The 22,769-nt window shown below is 39.3% G+C and overlaps 1 protein-coding gene across 11 annotated transcripts in view; it reads left to right on the forward strand.

Annotated features, from left to right (window-relative positions):
* Positions 1-22,769, forward strand: part of agrn (agrin) — a 232,130-nt gene that overhangs the window by 90,359 nt on the left and 119,002 nt on the right. For all 11 annotated transcript variants that reach the window (XM_067525724.1, XM_067525716.1, XM_067525720.1 and 8 more), the window contains one exon: positions 2,157-2,195. In XM_067525724.1, the coding sequence (XP_067381825.1) occupies positions 2,157-2,195 (39 nt within the window). The remainder of the gene's footprint in view (positions 1-2,156; positions 2,196-22,769) is intronic.

Here is a 22,769-nt window from a genome sequence, read left to right on the forward strand (position 1 = left end):
AAATGTGAAGAAATCCTTTGGCTTCGCGTGGCATCTCGGCTGACTTTGTATGCCACCTTCTCTGTTTTGCCTTGTGCAACAGTATGTCTGTATCTGTGTACGGTTGATAGTGTGCGTTCAGACATGAATGTAAATCAAACAGTAGAGCTTGTGTAGAGGTCTGTATTATGTGTGCTCATGTGCTGGATGCTTCTTTACACTCTTAGCACAACTTTGTGTATATCTTCATGCAAATTTCTGTATCCATCGTTTTATATGTTTTCTTGGAACCCCCCCCCCCCCAGATGGAAATCAGTTACCGTCATGACTGACTGGAAAACAGCTTCAGCAGACACTTCATTATTCACCTACAGCATCAGACTCGCCTCCTCTCTCCATTCTCCTCATTTTTCTCTCTCTCACACTTGCGCTTTCTCTGTCTCTCCCTCTCTCTGTCTCTTCTTCCCCCGAAGCCCGACTGTTGACAAGCAATTTTAAGTGAACCTAAATTTAAAACTCAGCTGTGTCTTGGGACGCCAATGGGTATCGCAGGAGCCCTGAGAAAGGCTTCAGTGCAGCAGTTGACGGGCCCTGGAAAAATGTGTTAGCAGGGTAATTGATGTGATGTGTTTTATCTTCCTCATTATCCCTCACAGTGCAGAGACACCGGAGAAATGGCTGTGTGGCTGCACATCGTTTCTGAATGTGTGTGTTTGTTCGGTGAAGGCAGCTCTGACAACTCATCTGGGCTCTTCTTAGTGAGTCAGACAGCCTTGACTGCAACAGTGCAGATGGTGGTTTGGTTGGGTTGTGCTTAGTACTCCAGTAGTCCTGGTACACTGTGACCAGTGTATCATTATGGTGTTTAGGGAACACACCATGTTCCTGAAATGCTGTTTATGTAGTGAAATTTGCTGCTAACTGATGAGAGCAGACAGGCACAAATCATTTCCGAAGAGGCTTAGTGATGTTTAATTGGTGATTTTTTTTTTTTTTGTGCAACAAATAGATAAAATTAAAAATCTGACCCAGCAAGACTTCAGGGTGAATGTTTATGTACTCTGCATATAACTCATCATTCAGTGCCATATGTCTATTGTTTCTGTAAACTCTTTGCATAATTGCGAAGCAAACCAAGAGAAACGCTATATTTTCTGTTCAGAAATGATAAGTTGTTTAATCAACTTGCCAGTCAACAGAAAATTAATCTTCATAATATGAATAGGACATCAATCGTTTATCCAAAAAAAAAAGCCAAATATTGCTTCTCAAATGTGAAAATGTGTTGCCTTTATCAACTTTATATTGAATAAATTAATATTTGTAGCTTTCAAACTGTTTATCAGACAAAATAAGTAATTGGAAGACATCCCTTAGGGCTGTGGGAGTTTGCTTTTTCACTATTTTTAAGGGGTTTGTTGCCATCATATGATATATAATAAATATCTGTCAGAGTAATCAGCAGGTGTGTGCACCCCAAAGTATAGTGGTGCTTTGTTTTTGTTTTTTATGCTGCATAACAATGCAAAAACAAACCACCTTCCTTTCAAGATGATACTGATTCATACATTCATAGTGCCTGGTCAAGTTTGTCCATATTTGTCATTAATTTGTTAATAATGCAAAGGATTCACCAGGTTTTCCATCCACTCAGACATTTGACCCTGATGTCATTGTCTACTGGGCGTCCAGCTGGAGAGCGGCAAGATGTCATTTGTTATTTAAGGGGAAATGATGACCTATTCTGCATATGGGGGTGTCTGGGGGGGTTGCGAACAAGGAGTTAAGTTTTCACTGATGTACTTGTAGGTAAACACTGTTGAGAACCTCTAAATCCTGTGTAGTTTTAATCAGATCCTTTGCCCTTGTGTTCTCTGTTCTATTGATTATAATATCATGCTGTGTGGTTTGGGGTGAGAAGACCATAGAAACAATAAATGAAAAAACAATGATGACACTGCTATCTCTGAAATGGACTCCTGTCGATTAGCTCAGCTGGGTTGCTGTGGGGCCCAGTTACTTCATTAGAATGTGTTAGATAGAAAAGCCAAGTCTGTAGACAGAATGTGTTTCTTTTTTTGTAGCAACTCAATTACTTGGCCTTTACCCCTGGGAAGGCTCTGAATCTCCTAAAACTAAAAACCTATTTCTCTCTCCTTCTCTTTTATCTCTTTCAGACAAACCACCTCACTTCACACCAGCCCAGCCTCCTGATGGTAAGTCCTCTGTGGTTGCTCTCTGCTCTCCTCCATTGACCAATGGTGTTGGGGGTTGTCTGTGAATAATGACATCATTTCACCAAACCTGCCTTTGAAGTTGGCAGCGGCCTGTGTGCTCTGCCAGGTTTTTGCTCCGTTTTTTGTTTCTATGCTGTTGGTATGGCAGGCACGTGGCCAGGTCTGCTAGGGGCTTTGATGTGAGAAGGATCTTTTGATGACTTGATTTGATCTGCTCCATGCAGCTCGTTGGGCTGATGTTCAATATCTGTTACCGAAGCAGCATTCTCATCTTTTTGATAGGGTCTAATAGCATAATACCCCCTACTGTTTTTGAGTATTTTACCTTACTTTAGGCTGCTGCAGGTTTTCAAACCAGGGGCACAGAGTAACACCATCACTTCACCATTACCATGTTATTCATCTGCCACCTCCCATACCCCCACCATATGCATGTCCATCTTTTTAATAGGGGGGACCTGCATTATTTTTGTAGGGTTCTCATCCAGTAACACAAGCTTTTATTTAAAAAAGAAACATTTTTTCCATAGAGGTGGATCACTCTAAGCTTTAATTGGAGGAAAACAGCTGTTTTCAAGCTGAATATCGTGAATATTTATCTGAGGCAGCACAGTGAGGCAGTGTTTGATATACTTTGGTATTGTATGTTTTCACTGCACCGACAGAGAGGTAGTGATGGACTCTTACTAGTTCTGAAGGTGTTGTAACATCCTTCTAGTGCCGGCTACAAAGCCGGAGGTATGAAGGGAGAAAATGCAAGTAGAAAATGTTTCTGATGGTTCCAGCCAGTCGGCTGATTCCACGGACAAAAGGCCGCGGTGGGGGCTTGCCGAATTTGTTTCTGATAATTGCTCAGTCGCTCTACCAATAGGCCAGCTTGTTTGGAAGTGATTTACAAAAGATGTCAATTTCAAAACGTGCCATCAAATTAGAGGTGGTTTATGATGAATGTAATTAGGCAGTTCACTGTCAATGTGAAGTGGCTATGCCATTTGGCTTCAATAAATAACTGAGCTTGATTGGAGCATTTTTCAACTTGGTCTGCACTCACACCTGAGGAGTGTATGAGACGTCTGTTTTTTTTTTTTTCCTTTTGTGCTTCGTGTCACAAAATACTAGAGATTCAATAGTAGCCAGCACAGTTAACAGCAGCTATTTTCTTTTGTTTTAACGACAGATGAAATTGACATGACAAATTAATATATCTTGCAGATAGGTCTGTTGTCTGTTTTCAAAGCAGATATTGCCATAAAATGTGGCTCTGCAGAGGGAAAATGACTGTATGAAGGCAGTGAGGCAGCCCATTTCTGTCTTCCATTGAATTTTCCCCTACAAAAGAAATAAGGTCCTGCTTATCGATTGAGCCATTCATTTCCCATGTATTAAAGTTTTTGCTGTCTGAGGGGTACAGTTTGTTTCTGCACTAGTCAACCGTTTAAATGCTGCTGCTAGCCCTTAATTACATTTCCAATAGTTCTGTAGGCTTTCCATCAGCATTTTATGCTGTTTTAATATGCCAAGCAAAACAAAAAGCAAAGTCTCCAATCAGCGCGGTAAGCTTGCCCTGTGGGACACAGTTTCTCTGCGTCATTTAACGCTGGAGAGATTAGTGAGACAATTAGAGTTGGCCCAAATACGGCAGTAGGCCACTTGTTATAGACAAATAGTTTTAGTAGTGGTGGAGGGGTGATTTCGAAGATGTTCTAGATCAACAGAGGGCTAATATAGCCCTACAATTAGTCAAATCTGCTCCAAAGAGCACAGGGCTCTTTCCACTGAACTTGTCCTCAGCACCAAGGACACATCGCTCCCCATTACTTAATTACAAGAAATCGCAGACAAGATACAAAGGAGTATGCATTTCTTAAACAGCCTGGTTTGTCTCTGAACTGCCGTTGATGAGACGTCCTTATTAACATGAGGAGATTCTGCAGAAAGTAAAGGAATTTGTTCTGCTAATTAGGACCAGTTAATCTTAGGGCTCACAAGGGAAAAATGCAGGTTCGGCGCAACATAAGCAACGTTCTTAGATGATATTTATGTTGTGCTCCACCCACAAATAGCTGATGAATCCTCCGAAGTGAATGGTCTATAATCACCAGTCAAAAAAATGACAAAAGTCACAAAACAGCCTGTAATTAGTCTTCTTTTAAAGCTCGAAGCAGCAATTGCTTGGCTGAGGCCACACTCATTATCGCTTGTCGTCCTCTGGTAATAAGACAGTTGTTGTGTGTTTGGCCAAAGCTGGAAAGCTCATAGAATTTGCAGCTTGAAGGATTAGTATTAGACGTTGGGTAGGGAGTCGACTACAAGAAATGCTTGATGAATGAGGCTTTTGGGCCCCAGTTGCCCATATCCATAGACACGCAGAATGTGTTTGCCTGCTGGATAACAACATAGGAAGAGGCAGTTTACCGTAGATGCAACCATTATTGGTGGTAATGTTTGAATTATCCTAAACCTAGTAAAACAAGGACAAATAATGGATTCACCTTTTATGTTCTGTCTCAAGGTCTTCATGCTGAGAGCAAAATCAGGTGTAGATGGCTCCCTGGAGGTATCCTTCATTTCATCTTTTTACAACCTTGGTTGACTAAACACTAGCTAGACAAGATCGAAAATAGGCCAGAGACTCACAAGAAAGGGATTGTAATGAAAGATTGGCGCCTCAGACAGTTCAGAGGTCTCCTGTGACTGTAGCCATCTCCAGCACAACCTGCCTGGCAGGAACCCATTCGCCGTGAATCCTTCAATTTCGCATTTGTCACTGACAGCGTTCCCTAGAGCATGTTCCTCACTGACAGACAAAATAAACTCCTGGACTGAAATATGATTTGATCTAAGATGCTGGGGTGCCTGAAAAGTGCCAGTGGGCCGACTTACACTTAGAGAACGCTACCTCTTCCTAAAAAAACTGACATAACTCTTTGTCAGCTCTGGGAGAATACAGTTACTTAGCGCTCCACACCCATTACCCCCTAAGATGTGGAGAGAAAACACACACACACTCACACACACAATGCTCCTGTAATTTATTCTGCCATGGCCTTTCCCTGTGTTCTTGACAGTAAGCTCAACTGGGAGAGATGCAGAATTAATTATGACTCCTTGGCCTATCTTAATTAAATCTTTTCACATCATAGATTTCACACAACTGAGGCAAAATATCTGCCTCGTTGTTTAGCCAGGGCGGGGGGTACTGACTGAGAATGCCTCACATCAAGATATCAAAGGTACACTGTAAAGTTGCCTCTCTGGGATTACAATTTCACAGAAGAGTTGTCTTGTCCAGCCTTTAAGAGAGAGCAGCTTGTTAGCCCACTATTGTGGAGGCTCGTGGGGAAAAGTGGAGGGGGCAGCAGGCAGCCTTGACTTTATCAGTGAAAAGTTTGTTGCCCTTTTAAAGTACACAGAGCTTTGAAATTGCACAGCTGAACTCTGTATCCTCATCGTGGTCAGTAAAGCCTGTCTTGTTTTGTGTCTGTGCACTCAGAAGCTGCTTCTGTGAGCATCTGAAAGAGGTAGTGTTTTTTTCTTTAACACAGGTGAAAGCCAAATGAGTTAGCCATCACCTCCTCCATCTAACCATCCATCTTTGACTACGTTCCCTCTCAGGCTTGCCTCCTCTCACCTCGCTTACCCAGTATTGATCTGCCCAGATAGGTTAGAAGCAGTTGTCCAAAGAAAGAAAAACAAAAATATTAGCCAGATAGAGAGAAGTGAGTGGGCCAGAACTGTAAAGTGCAGCACTATTTGCTTCTGCTTCCCTATGACACGGAGTAATTGTTTACACAGTAAGTGATGCAGGTTTGCTTTGATATATCCCCTGGCTGTAGAGAAACACCCACCGGTGTAAGTTATTCTGGGACCTGAGACCTTGTAAGGATCAGCAGTTCTTTGATGTGGACGTACAGCACACTGAGCTATCTGTGGCTGTGATCTGGAAGCTGTGTGCTAGCAACCCTGATAGCTCTATCTGATTTGGAGGCATTAGGGCTCTGTGTTTGATAGAGCTCACATATAAAGGCGTGATCTCTGATCTGAAGTATGCGATCCACTTGCAACTGCAGGGTTGATAACTTTTTCCTGATGATTTCTCTTTTCCTCAAAGCACAGCAAAAGGAAAGAAAAAAATAAAATAAAATATATATATATATATATATGCAAAATCAAATGAATTTCTGTATGCTGAAATAGATAAAATGACAGGATTAAGAAAAAGTCCCACCAAATGTATGAATCCAATGGAACTAATTAATAGTTTTTAGCTACTTATCAATGCCCTTATCACTTATCTTGGTGATACAGAGGGACGGTTGAAAGCCCACCCTTTCTCAGGACTTTGTCACATATTGGAAGTAATTACCGTACAGAATGGCCTAATGTCGCTTTAAATTAGCTCTCCGTGTTCTTCGCATTTTGACGGCCATTCAGCACCAGTGAAAGGCCGTGTCGTTCATTCCTTCTTATTAACAAGGCACCAAGTTATTTTAAACCCGGACACAGTCGTCATTATACTTAAGGCTATGATGGGCAGTCAGTAATTTAACTGTTGGGTGGCAATGTCAGAAAATAGCCACACGGGGAAATATAACCAATGCATCGAATTTCATTGTCAGGTTGTTAATTAGAGGAAAATAAGTGGCCTGCCGTGTCAACATGTTGCTGTACAATATTGCGCTGTGATATCCTGTTATTATCCCAGTCGTGCATCACACTCAGCATTTCCTTGTTAAGAAGTGGATGTTACTGGAGCATTTCACTCTGAGCCGACAATATCCAAACTGTTCGCATAGATACTGTATATGTCTTAGTTTCCTGCAGAAGCAAGGAAAGCAAGGACTGTGAAAGTCAGGCATCTGCAGTTCAGTGCTCTCTTGTGCTCTCTAGTTCTGTCAGACACACACACACACACGCAGGCACGCACGCACGCACGCTTCTCTCTCTTGAACATTTCACCTCTTGCTTCTTGTATTTCTTCACTCAGCCAGAAACATTGTTTACAGATGGCAGTTGAACCTCAGGATGTGTGAATATAAACACATACACACTGGGCACGCACACACACACATTACAAGCCGTCAGATTTTACAGTTGTATCAACTTTTATTTATGTCTCTATATGTATGTGAATGTAATGTAGCAATGTCAGTGTGTCTGTGCTATGTTTGTGCTGAGTTTGTTTGATGAATCTATTGTGTGTGTGTTCCTCAGAGGCTTATGCATAGTGAAGGCAGAAAACTATGCCTTCTGAAATTTTCACTTTCAGCCTAACCCCACTACACACACACGTTTCCCTTTTTGTAGCTGAGTACATTAATTAACATAATCCATAGTATCCAATACTTAAGTCTTAATCCTAAAACAACCCTTTGAAGGTAAAAATGTCCTCACATTCCCGAGGTGTCCTAACTCCTAAGGTATCAAACTTAAATTGGTTATCATTGTACTAAAGTATACCACGATACAATATACTACATCCACATAAAGAAACAACTAACTGCAGTTTACACATTTGTGAGTGGAAGAAGCCTATCACCTGTCAAAAATTGTAAGATTTATAGTAGGCATATTACTTTATTTGTCTCCTTTACTAGTGCATTTACAGTTTTTTGGAGGTTGTCATGGCAACCAGATGTGAAGCCACTTGTGGACCAGTCCTTTGGAGTCCAGCTAGATCTACATCCTAGCAAACATTTATTCATACTGTAAGTCACCACTCCTATGGTTGCTCCATCTTCAGTAAGCAGCAAATCTCTCACACACACACACACATGCACATGTGACATCAACCAGAATCTGTGTGTCTGTGTTGAATATATCTGATCCGCTCTAGTGGACACAATTACAACACCGTGACACGTGGCCCAGCACTATGTCAGCTACACAATTTACACCCTGCCAGTTTTCTTTACTATTGAGATACAGTATAGACACACACGAACACACTTACACACACAATGCAAAAGTCAAATCATGCTTTGGTTTGTGTGTTTGTGTCTGGATACATAGCGATCTTTACCCCCTCACTGAGCTCCAATAAGATTTATGATAGTAGAAAGAGATACAGAGGCCAGAACGAAGATATTCAGACAGAGGGAAAGAAACTAAGAAAAAACAACTGTGAATCTTGATTACTTTATTTTTTCTGTTTGACCTTTCCCTTTTTGCAAAGAAACTCAGAATATGCAAAAATGTACAGTATGTATTGTAGCATATGGAGAAAAGAAAGGAGACAGCATATAATATGTCACACTGTGACATAGAGCCAGCTGTAGTGGAGGGTGAGCTTTGCCCACATGTTCTTGTGGCAATTATACACTATGTATTGTATGTACATATAAGTCCCAGGGACTGAACCACCATGTTTTTTTGTGAGGAAGGAATAAGAAAACTAACTGACTTTTTAATCAGCGTTGACTTCGGACTTTTTCATAAAACCTGGACACAAGTCCACAAGAATCCTTTTCAGATATACAGTTCACTCCATAAATGTTGTTTTAAATATCCGTCTCAGTATTGAATTACACCTTGAGCCATTTTTCCAAAATAATTATTCTCCCAATCAGCCTACTCATAACCTAACATTGCTTAGGGCTTAATACACAGTCTCCTTTTAATGATAAAAACAAATGTCTTTGTATAGCTTTTTACATTCACCCAGACAGAGTTTCTTATTGGTTTGTTCTTTTACCATGCGTTTAAGTCATTACATCACCCACAGTTTTTTAGCCATGCACCTCTGTGAGAGTAACAAAAACAAACAGAGGGTGTGCTTAGTATTCCCAGCAACTTTGCAAGCCTGTCTGCATGCTTATTTCCATAATGCCAGAGAGAGAGAGCGAGATTGTGAGTGAGAGAAAGAAAGCAAAGGGAGGAGAAAATTAAATAGAATAAAGAATTGGGAACTTTTGAGCAGTTTAACTATTGTGTTTATTATTTTTATAATAAATGGAAAATATTGTGTGTTTCTTGATAGTAAGCACCGTATGAATGCATGCGCTTGAATTTGTGCATAGCTTTTTAATTTGTTTTTGAACAGCTTTTATGTTGTGTGAACAGTTAAGTTTCCACATTCACACATTGTGATGAGCATAAAAACAAGAAGTTCTATGAAAAGTGTCAAGGGTTTCCCATAATAAGCCAACAGGCTGGCTGGTGTGTGCCTGTACATTTTTTTGAGAGCTTGTTTTTCTGCTGGAGTCTCATGGACGCCAGTACACTCTGTAACTCCATAATTAGGGGTGGGTGTCACTGAAGGCAAACACAGTGTGTGTGGCATTGTGTGCCTGCATGCATGTCTTGAGGAAACTGCTGCATTAACTGCAAATTGCTATTTGGTCCCACCCTTGTTTGCGGTCAGGCTGAAGGATTATACTGCAAAAATCAAGTCATTTTGTCATAAAATGTGCAAAATCATTAGATTACTTTTAGTACATTTTCGCATGATAATTTTATCAACTAGCATAATAATAAGACACATTGTTCTACAAAAACAAAAGATTGAATCATTTCAAAAATATAGTTACCGTCGCATACCTGTAAAATTGATAAGAGTAATGGTGTTAACAGAGTGATGTAATCTAAAATGTTGGTTGACCGTTAAGTAGCTGTCATACTGTTGCTGCTGTTTAAGTACCCTAGATGAGCTAACTAGTTTACCTAACTTGCTAGTAAATTAGGTTGTTAGTATAGACTATAGAGAATTAGGCACAGTATAAACACACAGAGTGCACTTTTAAAGATCTAGTAATAGATTTTATTAGCCTAGATTTACATCTGTTTCACTGCTTTCATTTTGGCCAGTCCTTATGTGAAGCCCCAACTTTATATAAGTGCAATAACCAGCCCAAGCTGTAGAAAGAGAGTCACATTTAGTCACATATTTGTTGCACTTTATTCTGAGAACTGTCTGTCTTCAGTTTAGCAGGTGGGTTTTTAACTACCTTCACAACAGATACACCTGCAAGCACACACATATTTGCCTACACCAGCGCACCTGTGGAAAGTGTTACTGTGTGTGCCTTGTTTCATATGTGGTTGAATTGGTTGTGTATCAAATATAATATATGCAAAGCACTCAAAGTCACTCAGCAGTATGTTCACACAAATGCACTCTACATGTGCTTTTCGCATGTGGAAAGTGAACTCACGCTTCACTTGCACAGGCAGACACATCTTGTACGACACAAGGTAGCCAGTGTGAGTCCCCCCACATGTTATGTGTATTAGCTGTTACGAAGGGTGGGTGGGATACACTGTTGCAAAACAAATAAGCCTTTCTATCATCAAATACTAAATTAAGCCAATTAAGTCATCTACAAAATAGAATATGAATGAAATACTGTATCTCCTTAACAGCATGTTGCATCTAGGGGCCATTTTATTTTTCCTAAATTTTTGTCAACACTTTTGATTGGCATCGTGTCTTTGGCGCAACAAAATGCCACCGCCTCCATCAGTATGTTCTAGCTTATGAGAACTACTGGCCAACAAACAGATATTGTTAGTCCAATATCTGCCATAATCTCCTCCTTATATTCATTGGTGGTATCTGTGTTTGAACGTATGGTGGAGGAACACATTGGCTTCCCATGTCCACATACATGATACAATATGGTACAGTCCTAGCTTTTGCATTTTCCAAATGGTCAAGCAGTACTCATCTCCCACTGCTGTCTCCTTACATTACACTGTAAAAACCTAATGATTCACCATAACCGAGTTTCCTAAAAATTCATTTCCTATACAACTAAACTGCAAATGTGGGGGGAGCTCACTTAGCATTGCAGATTGCGGGGAACGTAATGAATGGATGATTATGTTTCAATGCAACACTGAATACTTTACAAAGGAATACCGACTTGCAAGAAGAAAAATGGATTTTGAAATGCTGTTGTCAGGCAAACTGCATGTTTTACTGTAAAATCAGATATTTTGGCAGAAACAGAAATAGATTGTCTGGGAACATTGTGTTGATATGTTTAGTATCAGCATAATCGCAACTTGACATTTGTTTAACGTCAACATTTCTGTTTACTGTTACATTGATGAATGTCATTTTTAGGAGACTGGTTTATACAGTCAAATGTAAGCTATTACTGATAACTGTAATGTAACTTCATGAGCCGGATAACGTGATCTTTTACCTTTTTCTATCTGAATGTTTCTTCTAAATTAAGGGACAGATTATGTACATGAAATTATTGGTCTTTGGATAATGCATCATAGGTTCAATCAGCGTTTGATCAGCTGTTATAGAGGTGAAATTAACATCTGAAGAAAAGTATTGTGTGAGCATCCCACTCTCTTTCACCTCTCTTCACTATAGTCCCTTAATAAACAGCACAAACACAAGCTCAGGCCACTGAGCCACTGCCACAGATTACTACTACTTTGCCAAACTCTACATTCCCCTACACATACAAAAAACAAAACCACCATCACATATAATCACATACAAACACAAAACAGTGATAAGTCAAATTCAGTTCATCAGTCGTGGATGCAGCTCATGTACAAAGCAGAACTACTGGGCTCGAGTGGAAGAATTATCTTTTAAATTTACAGTGATCTTTCCCACCTGGAGCTAAAGCAGTGTATTACAGAATTTGAAATCAAATTTGAATGAAATATTATTTCTTTACAAGCATATGTTTTCATTTAAAAAAAAATAAGTAATTCAATGTAGGTATAAATGTGAGAGTCATACTGTAGTCATAGGAATAATGGAAAAGCAAAAAATTATACTTGGAGAGTGAGGTCATGGTAGGCTGACCACAACCGAAGCTCCTTCACCATCCCTAAAATATTAAGTCATCATCACCTTGGATTTATCTCCCTCTTCCTCCTCCGTTTTTCTATTCTTCCCTCTCTCAGAAATCCCTTCCACTTTTCCCCAGCACTGAGGGCTTGTCAGCCTGCGGGGAGGACTTAGCACTTTCAGTGTGCACATGTCAGAGCATGTGTGTTTGTTTCCACAAGCATACATAGAAATTTAATTGAAACAAGTTTGTTCCATGGGTGCCTATCATTGAGTAATGCTCAAAGCACACATTTGTGTGGTTCCAGAATACACGGCTCCATTGGTAGCTTAGTTTGTTCATATTAGAGCGCAATAAATCATTGCAAACTGCAAACCTGAATGGCCATTGGTGTATTTTTTCTGTTGGACTTAAACTCAGCAGGTGGGCAATGATGTACGCCTCTGAGGGGTGGGTTTAGTTCAGCGACTCAAAGCCATGCAACACTTCTCAATCTTTTAAAATGCAATACATCTCCTTTTGTTTGAAATGAGACTTTTATTTGTGAGCAGAAGCCCCAAAGAATAAAAATGAATGTGCAAGTACCTGAGCACCATGCTGGGTTCATCTGATGCCATACTATGATTCAATCACTTCCCCCACCCCCCAACCAGTTCCATTATAGCTGAGAGGAAGAGGGATTGGTTTGGGTGATGATATGAAGCTCCCTATTTTTGTCTTTCAATCAGATAACAGATTTTTCCAGTAGGTTTCTCTCCTCGTCTTTCCCATGTGGAGTGGCTCTGAGCTGTTAGTGATGGCAGCAAGGTTCAGCCCCTGTGTTAGATGGTCACACAGGTCAGGAGCTGCTACAGAGAGACAGAGAGATAGGGCAGTGACATGGGCAGATGGCAACCAACACACACACACACACACACACACTCACACACACACACACACACACACACACGCTCTCTTTCTGTTCCTGGGGCAGTGCTAGATTGGTCACAGTAGTCCTCGCGCAAAAGATAAAATGTGGTGTTGGAGATAGGAAGTGGCTAGCTTGAGGGACTGGCTACACACAATCACATGTGAACACATACATAGGCACAGACACACACTGTCATTAGTATGCATCAGCACATCCTCCATCCAACGCAGGTAAACAAACAGGAATTGGTGTTTGTCAAAGGATGCACCATAAAGCCAACTTAAGTAAGAGATGATATCTAGTATTTCCCTGCTGCTCACTGACCAAATAAATTTTCTATGCAAACTCAAGCCAGACCAGAATTGGCTTTTTTTACTATATACACTAGCACGTATGGAGTAAACAGTGATACATGGTGAATTATGTTTCAATCCAGACCTGTTCAGATTTGGAGATCTGTGGATGTCTTTGAAGAGATCTCATCTCAGTCGCCATGAAGTTAAATTTTGACTCCTTTTCATGCAGTTTCGAGAAGCTTTTTAAAATTTAAAACTTAGGCTGAAACATTTTAATATAAATGTATCTTTTTGTCTGCTCCTGTCTGTACTTCATGCAAATAGTGAATAATTTAATCTGTAAATCTTCAAAGGTCTTTCAAAAGCGCTTTCTTATATCATATGGGAACTGATGTGTTTCACATGCAATTTATTTGGAATAAACAGAAGAACTGGGTAGTTTGTACCCGACTACAAAATAACTTCTTGTAACAATTGTATATATTTATACAACCATTTAGAAGTTTATAAGTGACATTATATAAGCACCTACTCCATCCTTAAGACCTCCCTATTTCTCATATTTATTGGCATATGTTTTATCAATATTCAAGTGATTGTGACTGTGACTACTTTTGTATAGCAGGTATCGTATGTTGTCACAATGGGTTAACACCAAGTTTGGTGTTACTGATCACTGATCACATCTTTTATTAGTTGTCTTCATTATAGTTTTGAAATGAAAGCTGATGGGTTTTAGTCAGTAGGATTCAATTCATGTGTCATTTTGAATGGAAATTGAGGACCTGAATTTTTAAAATGCTATACATTTGCTATTTCAAATCATCAAATAGTTAAATCTCTACAGTCTGGTGTTTGACACAGAGCAGGTTGGTCCCAATTTGTTAGTAAGTTTGGAGGCTGATGAGAGTAGTCACTATGATGGATATTGATTAGTGCATCTTTAATGGTTATATTTTTAAACATTGTAGGGAGTAAATACAACTGGAAAAAATTTATTATTTAAAGTTAGTACATAATATATACTGAAACATAGTGAAAAGATTTTTAGAAAAGCCCAACTCACATAAATCCTGTCTGCTTAATGATCTCAACCATTTCTATCAGTGAAGCCTTTATGCTAATGGACAGACTCAAGGCCTGCTATGCTAAAGAGCTTCTTCTGCTGCTGCTTTTAGAGGGAGTGTTGAACTTCGTCAAGTTTTAATGAGCTAGGAGAGGAATCAGGAGAGACACTGCACACCTGACTTTATTCCAGCACAGTCCTCTGAACTATATGGAGTTCACCTGAACTATATGCAGCAGGGCTGTCAGTCGTTTGAATTTTTAGCAGTACTCTTTTTTTATTAGAAAAAGGGCTTTGAATCTAGATTATATATAGCTAAAATTGCACATAAATGAAAAACTGGATTATCACAGTAATACCTTTTGCCTGGCAAACAAAAGGGAGCCTCAGTTGTGCAGATGGGATGTAAAAGCTAAACTACAGCTTGTGCCTCAGACTCTATAGTTTCTTCTTCTCTGTTGTCTTACAAATTGAGTTTTAACAACTGTTTCTCCAGAGAAAACATACAGTCGCTGCATTATTTGTTTGTACTTGCAAGCCATGGAAAAGGTATGAATTTATTCATTTATTGGCTTATTCTATTGTCTTTGATGAACCAAGTCGGCTGGACTTGGATTGGTTGGGAGGGGGAGACCAAAAACATTTACAGTCATATAGGATAAATTGCCAAGCAAATTTGGTGACCAGAATCATTTTGAAAGCTTATCAGGTGAGAATGTCATGATACGGTGAGCGTACAGTTTGATTTGAACAGCTTCAGTTCATGGCTTATTATAACAAAATGTGGAGATAGTTGAACGAATTCATGCTTGTCAGTTAAAACACGGCATCATTTTAATGCCAAGTCAAATAAAGAGTAAAACCAACCTTCCAAAATGAGCCCTTTTTATAACCTGGAACATTTCTCATTTCTTGCTGATCACACTGCAAGTAATGTTGTTGCTACTTTTACACAAAATCTAGGGCTTCTGTATAATACACATTCAGCCAGGATTTAACCCACATTTTTTGGGATTGTTACATCCTAAAATGCCTGGTTCTGTACATTTTGGAGGTTTTTTAAAGCAATTAAAAAAAAGCCTTTTTAAACAGTTTATTAAACTTACTGGCAACTTGTTTCAGTGAAACTAAAGTTTTCTAAATCACACAGCTTTGTATGTGTGTGTACCCACACATACAGTTTGTCATGCAAACAAACAGCCACACTTCTGTCGCACTAATATTATCACTTTACCTTGCTTGCTGTATTTAATGAAACTCACCTTGCAGTAATTCTTTTAGCATCGCAGTCGATCTGGATGCCACCGCCTCTTTTCTATTTTCTATTGTCATCGTGTTTTAGCATTCTCTATGTGTGTTTTGCTGTAGTAGAGTTTCCATGTCCCACTGCAACATTGTAATGTGAAGTAGAGCCGGACATCAGGAAATTTAAGCTGTAATTTTTCCAGATATTCAGCCTCTCCTAAAAGTTCCAGCAGTCTTTTGCATAATAATAGTGACACCCTGACTCCCACAAGTTATACACAATATCCCAGGACTCCGATATTTCTTCCCCTCTTGTCATGCGGGGGCCTACCATTTGCCTTTCTGCAGAGTTTTACTCTACAAACTAACACCACATACACAATATTGCCAAGAGTATTCGCTCACCTGCCTTTAGAGCCATATGAACGTTAGTGACATCCCATTCTTACTCCATAGGGTTTAATATGACGTCAGCCCACCCTTTGCAGCTATAACAGCTTCAACTCTTCTGGGAAGGCTTTCCATGAGGTTTAGGAGTGTGTTTAAGAAATACATAATACACAGTGTTCGCAGTCTTCGCCCTTCATCCCAAAGGTGTTCTATCGGGTTGAGGTCAGGACTCTGTGCAGGCCAGTCAAATTCTTCCACACCAAACTCACTCATCCATGTCTTTATGGACCTTGCTTTGTGCACCTGAATTTATTTATTTGGATGGGTGAGCGAATACTTATAGTATAGCATTAGCAAGCCCTGATCAGCAACCCTAGTGATACGAGGCATTCAGAGACAATGAAGAGTATACATCAGATTTGTAGAAAAGTTGTGGTGATTTAAATAAATTGCAAGGTTCTGCATAATTTATGGACATCTGTTGAATTTGCATTAATTCTTGCGATTGCAACATTCAAATTCCTGGAGGGTAACAGGTCTTTATGACAGAAATAAAACCCTCAAGGTTCACTTACTTTATTTCTGGGCTTTTTTAAACTGCATATCACAGGTTGAGGCTTTTGTCACACCAAATATAACCATCTGGTATCACATAAGTTAAGTTTCACAACAGCAACTGAGTCACCACCTTGATATCTGAGATACAGTTATAATCTTCAGCAAAAGTTAACAGTTGGACCTTGGGTATTGTTGAAGTTCCAGAATAATGATTAAGACTGCAGTCTTTGCCTTCTCTACTGCCTTGTTGTTTTCTCCTTCACCCAAACACCTTATTCAAGCAGAAGCTGCTTGAATAAGTAGTGAAATGTTTCTAACCAAGAAAAAAGAAGTCCAGTTAACATGACTTAACCGACGGAAAACCAAACCTGGATGACTGAGAATCTTCACAGATGAACTATCAGAGAGGTTACATAGAAATATGTGAGTAGAGGGACCACATTCATCATGTCCACATTCCTGAATGTCACAGATGGAGGCAACATATGCACCACATATTCTGACATCAAGTTATGTCATTGTACTTGCAATGAAATGTTTTGCCTGCAGAAATTTTCAAGTACCATTTAGTGTTGCTTTTGTACCGCTTTACTTACAGTGAATGCAAACATATGTAGACCCAGGTGGGAAGTAGAGCCATAACTCAAGTTGTCTTCTCACTGAGCTGAAGGAACACATGTGCCTCACAGTTGTACAACCTGTATTATACTGTAGATATGCATTACACAACATTCAGCACATACAGTATATGAACGGGGTACTGAAATGCTATGACCACACGCGGTATAAGTCAGCAAACTAAAAAATAAAGATCACAAATTTTCTGTCTCCTGCCTCGAGGGAACGCACATGCACACACTGAGCCATGAACACCATCTGTGTTCACAGTTTGAGTTTGTGCCATGTGGTAGATCCAAAAGAATCTGTATAAAAACAGAAAAACGTCACAGCGTATTCCAAACAGAATTAGCAATTTTCAACAACTGGACAAAGATAAAGCTCTAATTGAAGGACACTATAGTGTAATTACCCCTTCATCTTAATAATAATAAGTAATAAAAATAAATTATCTTGTTTTTTACCATCTCATTTACACCACTGCATATATTGTACAGTTAAAATTCGCCATAATGTAATGAAGACACAGAACCATAATACCGATGTGAACATGCAGTGCAAACACAAATTATACTTATTCTTTTATTTTATTCTTTCCCAACCGCACCTCTAGAAATCCCAACAAGCTACGTTGGGATGGTACTGTGTACATAGTGTTGAAATAGAAAATGTAAGAAATCAAAGCCTGCTGCAATAGAGGCATAAATTTGTTCTGGAAATGTAAGTGTGTGCTCTCAAATATCCTCAAAGTCTTTTCACCATTTCCTTATGTAACTTAATTTTGTTTTTGTGAAATGGAAAGAAATATTTGCCTTGTCTCTGTCACTTGAGGTTTAATCCTTCAGCGCACCAGTTGTACTTGAAAATAGGCTTGTAGTGTCTGAGGCCTGGTATTTTGTACCTGCTATTTTGTACCTGCTATGTCACAAGTTGAGCTTTTTGTGATGTTTTAAACCTCTGGTTTGTCCACAGTGGGATAAAGACTTAACGATAGTCAAGGATTATGCAGGATTGCTACTGCATTGCATAAGATAATTCTGATACTTGTTCCTTATGAGTGGTTAGGTGTTGGTGGGGCCATATGCTGATGCCTGGGGGGCCCAACGGGAGATCTGTGCTAAGCTGGAAGCGTTGTTATTAATACCCCAGGTGAAACCTTGTACGTCTTCCTCGAGTCTTCATTTTTATCTCTCTGCCCTCCACGGGTTGGAGGATTAATGCTTTTGCATCAGGTATGAATTCCAGTTCCAGACTTTGTTTAGAAAGTTTCCAGTCTGCCCTTGACTCTGGATTTAGAAATTGTAGTGGGAAATCTGGTGTGAAAAAGTGTTTTAGATGGAGTGCTGGGAAATGTATTAATTACTGAAACCTCTGTCTGTGTGTGTGCGTGTGTGTGTGTACGTGTGTGTGTGTGTGTGTGTGTGTGTGTGTGTGTCTGAGAGAGAGAGAGAGAGAGAGAGAGAGAGAGAATAAAGAGAGCCTTTGTGTAAAGATTAATAATGAAGGACTAAAGTGTCAAAGAAATACAGTGAGGATGGAAAAGGAGACAGGGTAGATAGGTATACAGGTGGAGTGTGTGTGTGTCTGAAGACAGTGGGGGTTGGTACTGGCTGTTCTTGTACCTGGGGTGATAATAACTCAGTGCAACACATTTTCTGACATGTTTCTCAGCACTGGCACTAGCTTGGAATATTAGAAACAGCCCTCTTGAGGATGAACACTTTTAGTCAGTTTGGTTTCAGATCGGTGATACTCTTCAAGCCATCAACTCCATTTTTTCAAGTTGAGGTGTTAAAATGAATTAATTTACTATGTCTCCTATTCATTCCTCCAACGATGTGATAAAATAGCTGCAACACGTCTGAGAGGTCTCCGAATTCTGCAGCAGGCATGCTTTTGATGCAGCTACAAAATGCCACTGCTATTTACAGATTCTTTACATGTGCAGTTAGATTTTTATTTTAATATATGCAAATATGAATTTACACAGCGGTTGACAGATTCTTTGTATTTGCTGATAAATGGATGCAGAGGGAAGTGAATTATGCCTCGCTCACGCATAAGGCTTTAAAGTAGCAGGCTCTCTTTTCCCCATATAAGCCATAAACTTACCATTGTGATTGTGCTAAACATGTAATTTATACTATTTATGCTCAAGTCTGATTGGGTCGTTATTTTGTTACATTGCATATCGTTTGCTGTAATAGTTTGATGAGCGAAATGATCCCGGATCTGTTGGTACCTAAATCATGTTACAGTAAGCTTGTTTGCCTGGCAATAGAGCAACAGTCTCAGACCTATTCAGCAGCAGGTTTATTACTTTTAGTCAGTGTAAACAATCTAAGATTTAAAAAGTGTTCATCCAACTATGTTCTTATGCAAGTGATCCATTGAAATCAGAGCATGGAAAATAACACGTGAGTCAATACAGAGAGTATTGAATGATGCACTTCTAAATATAATGTAGAACCAATTTCTCGATATCTTCTTCTGTCACATGCAGAATTCTCGTAACATTTGTGGCAAGTGTTTGACAATAAGACAACCATCAATATGTGTGTGCTTGCACATGAGTGAGGATAATACAAGTCACACAGGGAATGTTTCACTTTGTATTAATAAACCCACAACAAAAAGTCTTCTCATTTAATGTTGGTATGGATAAGAAAAGCCTAATACACATTGGTTTAGTCATCAACCATGAGAGCCTACAGTTATCTCAGATAATTAAATCCACCTTTTCTAGTCCACTATTATTTAATTTCTTTGTTATTTACTAGTTATATGGAGAATTTCCAGTTGAAAAATCTGTTTTTGTTGTTCTGATGTGATTACACAGAGCATAAAAGAATAAAAAACAATGAAATTGGCTCAATGGGAACTGCTCATCCCCTGCATATGGGTGAAAACTTTCGTCGAATCAAAGCAAAAACCTCTCAACGATTCAGTTATACTTTGTGTTTTGGTAATTTCCTGTTTATTTTTGCCATTGCAGAAACAGGTTTCAGCCCTGCCCTGCTACTGATTGTTCTCATTTTAGTAAAGGAGCGGATGGTTCAAAATGTGTACCTAACCGCCTTGACTGATATTAAATACTATTCAGTGCAGGGCAGAGGGATATTATAAAATATATTAGAACGCAACAAAACTGTGTGAGATGTGTCCGTCTTTCTATTCAGTGAGACACTGTTTGGATATGCTGACTGATGAAGTTGGATTGAAATGTAATGGACAGGGCAGCTATGAGAATGACTTTTGTATTGAAGCCATCCGTGTTGCATCTGTGTAAATGTTTTTCTAAGGAAGGCAAGAATTCACAGTATCTACACCAATCAAGGCTCTTTATTTGAACACCCCCTCCATTCACACACACACATTCACATACAAAGCAAGGGTCAAAGGTGAAATTCCCACCTATATCACCTCCCATTATTTCCAGCCCGATTTCCAAAATGTATATGGTCTCATGTGGAGCTGAATACTTATGGGTATGGTTGAAGCATGAATATGTAAGAGTCTATGCCACTAAATGCACACACATGCATGCGCGCATGCGCACACACACACACACATGCCCTGAAGTGTCTAACGAGTCACCAACCCCCATCCAAACCAGCTGGAGATCATCTGCAGGGAGGTAATGGACATTGAACAACCTGACCCCACCCAACCCCCATGTACTATTCATGATGACCTTTCCACCAACACACACTTACAACATACACATTTCCTGGAGACTTTAGATATATTCAGACTTTCACTATGCATAGAGTAAAGCCATACCTTCTTATTCATGGGGAAAGTGTAGTGACCGAGCAAGGGGGACATTCTGAATTATGTAAAATTAGAAATAATTACAAGCAGTTACAACAAATGCCAACAATTAAGCTCAAGCTATGAGATGAAATGCCCGGACAACTTCAACCACACGTTGAGATTTTTGAACCCAGATGTTCTCGAACAGCATTTAGGCTCGAGGATATAAGCAGGCACAGATATAAGGCAAAACCTGACCATTGAGGGCTATAAATACAGAAATAAAATTGATTCTAATATTAACAAGTAACCTAAGAAGGCCACCAAGGACTGGTGTGATATGGTCTCTTCTCAAAGAACATGTTAGTGTGTGTAAGTGTAGCCCACTAGTACCTAGCACCTGAATAACTTGAACTACCCATGATCCTACTCTCATCAGATTGTTGGGATTCTTGGCTTGTCAACCAGAATTACATTAGAAAGTAGTATAACTCTTGTTGTAAAACATGTTAAGGTACATCACATTAGCTAGCTGCTAGCCCAGCTAGCAGTCAAGACGCATCTATTTTGAACCTAGCGTGACATAACTGCCAAACAAAATACACTGTTCTCTGGGGATGGCGCTGAAAAACAGTTAGTACTGACTTACATTATCCAAATGGCAGTAGTCAGACTCATAGAATAGTAATATGTAACTAGACTGTTGTTTATAACATGCTAACTAGGTGGCTCAACAAGAGGTGTAGTGGTTTTTGAGTGTTTCTTCAAGACAAATAAAATCACAGTTTATTAAATCCGCAATTAATCATAAAAATCATCATTGACTTTTGCTAGGCACATGACTGATGTACTGGTAAAGTGTATTTTGTTTTTATCCACAACACACTATTGGTATTAGCAGATTTACACTCATGAGAATTAACGTGAATCTGTCTTCGTGCTGGTTATTAGTCATAATGATTTATATGTTGCAGCCTGATCATTGTTCTCTGGGGAAAATCTTTTTATTAAATGACAGGGATATGATTACTATAGAAACTGTCTGCGTGTGTGAACACAATGAAATGCTCTCAATTTGGTCCTGCTGGACTGCAATTAACAATTTCATCATTCTGTGTTAATCATTCAGTAAAACGTCAGTGGCGGTTGGAGCCTGCACAGTAATGGATGCTCCAACCAGAGGTGACACACACATATACAGATATTCACGGCCGACTTCTTTGTATCTTCTGCTCTTATATATAAAAATGAGAATGCTGCATGAATAATGGGCAACAAGGCCTTTGGGTCTCTGTCTCTTTCGTTCTCTCTCTCACCGTGTTTTGTGTTATTGTTCCTAACGAAAACAGTTGTTACTTTTCATATCTTTACTACACAGATATTCATAAGTTCTCGCTGGAAAAATACACCCCTAGCACCACTTTCCATACGAATAGCCCTACATTTTGCATAAGTGATTCAAGTTAATGTAGTCTGGCACTCTATTAAATTGAAAGAGAATCTGATGCAATCTAAATTTCCAGGCAGCTCACGTCAAATGTTCTGGCTTCTTCTCCAATGAGAAATCCTCCACACATTTGCCTGGGTTAGCAGCAGCAAACTCACATACTTCTATCACCTTATTTTTCCTTCAAGGGTTTTTCGAGATGTCGTAATTACAAGTTGAGAACAAATGAGCAAACCGACTAAGTGGTTATTATGACTCAAAGTATGATTTTTCAGATATTAATGTTTAAAAGTGTTGCTATAAATTATGTGTTAGTGGTCGATCCAAGTGTCCTTGGACATATAAACACTTAATGAATAAAATTGTATTTCATGAGCCATACATATAAAATTTTTGATTCTGCAATTAAGTCAGAAAAGCCGGTTGTTACAGGTTTTATTTTATTGGTAAATCCAAAAGCACATGAACGGGCAAGAAGTCATACTTATAGTTTGTGAACTCTG

The sequence above is a fragment of the Channa argus genome, chromosome 13 (assembly GCF_033026475.1).
Source record: "Channa argus isolate prfri chromosome 13, Channa argus male v1.0, whole genome shotgun sequence".
Lineage (NCBI taxonomy): Eukaryota > Metazoa > Chordata > Actinopteri > Anabantiformes > Channidae > Channa > Channa argus.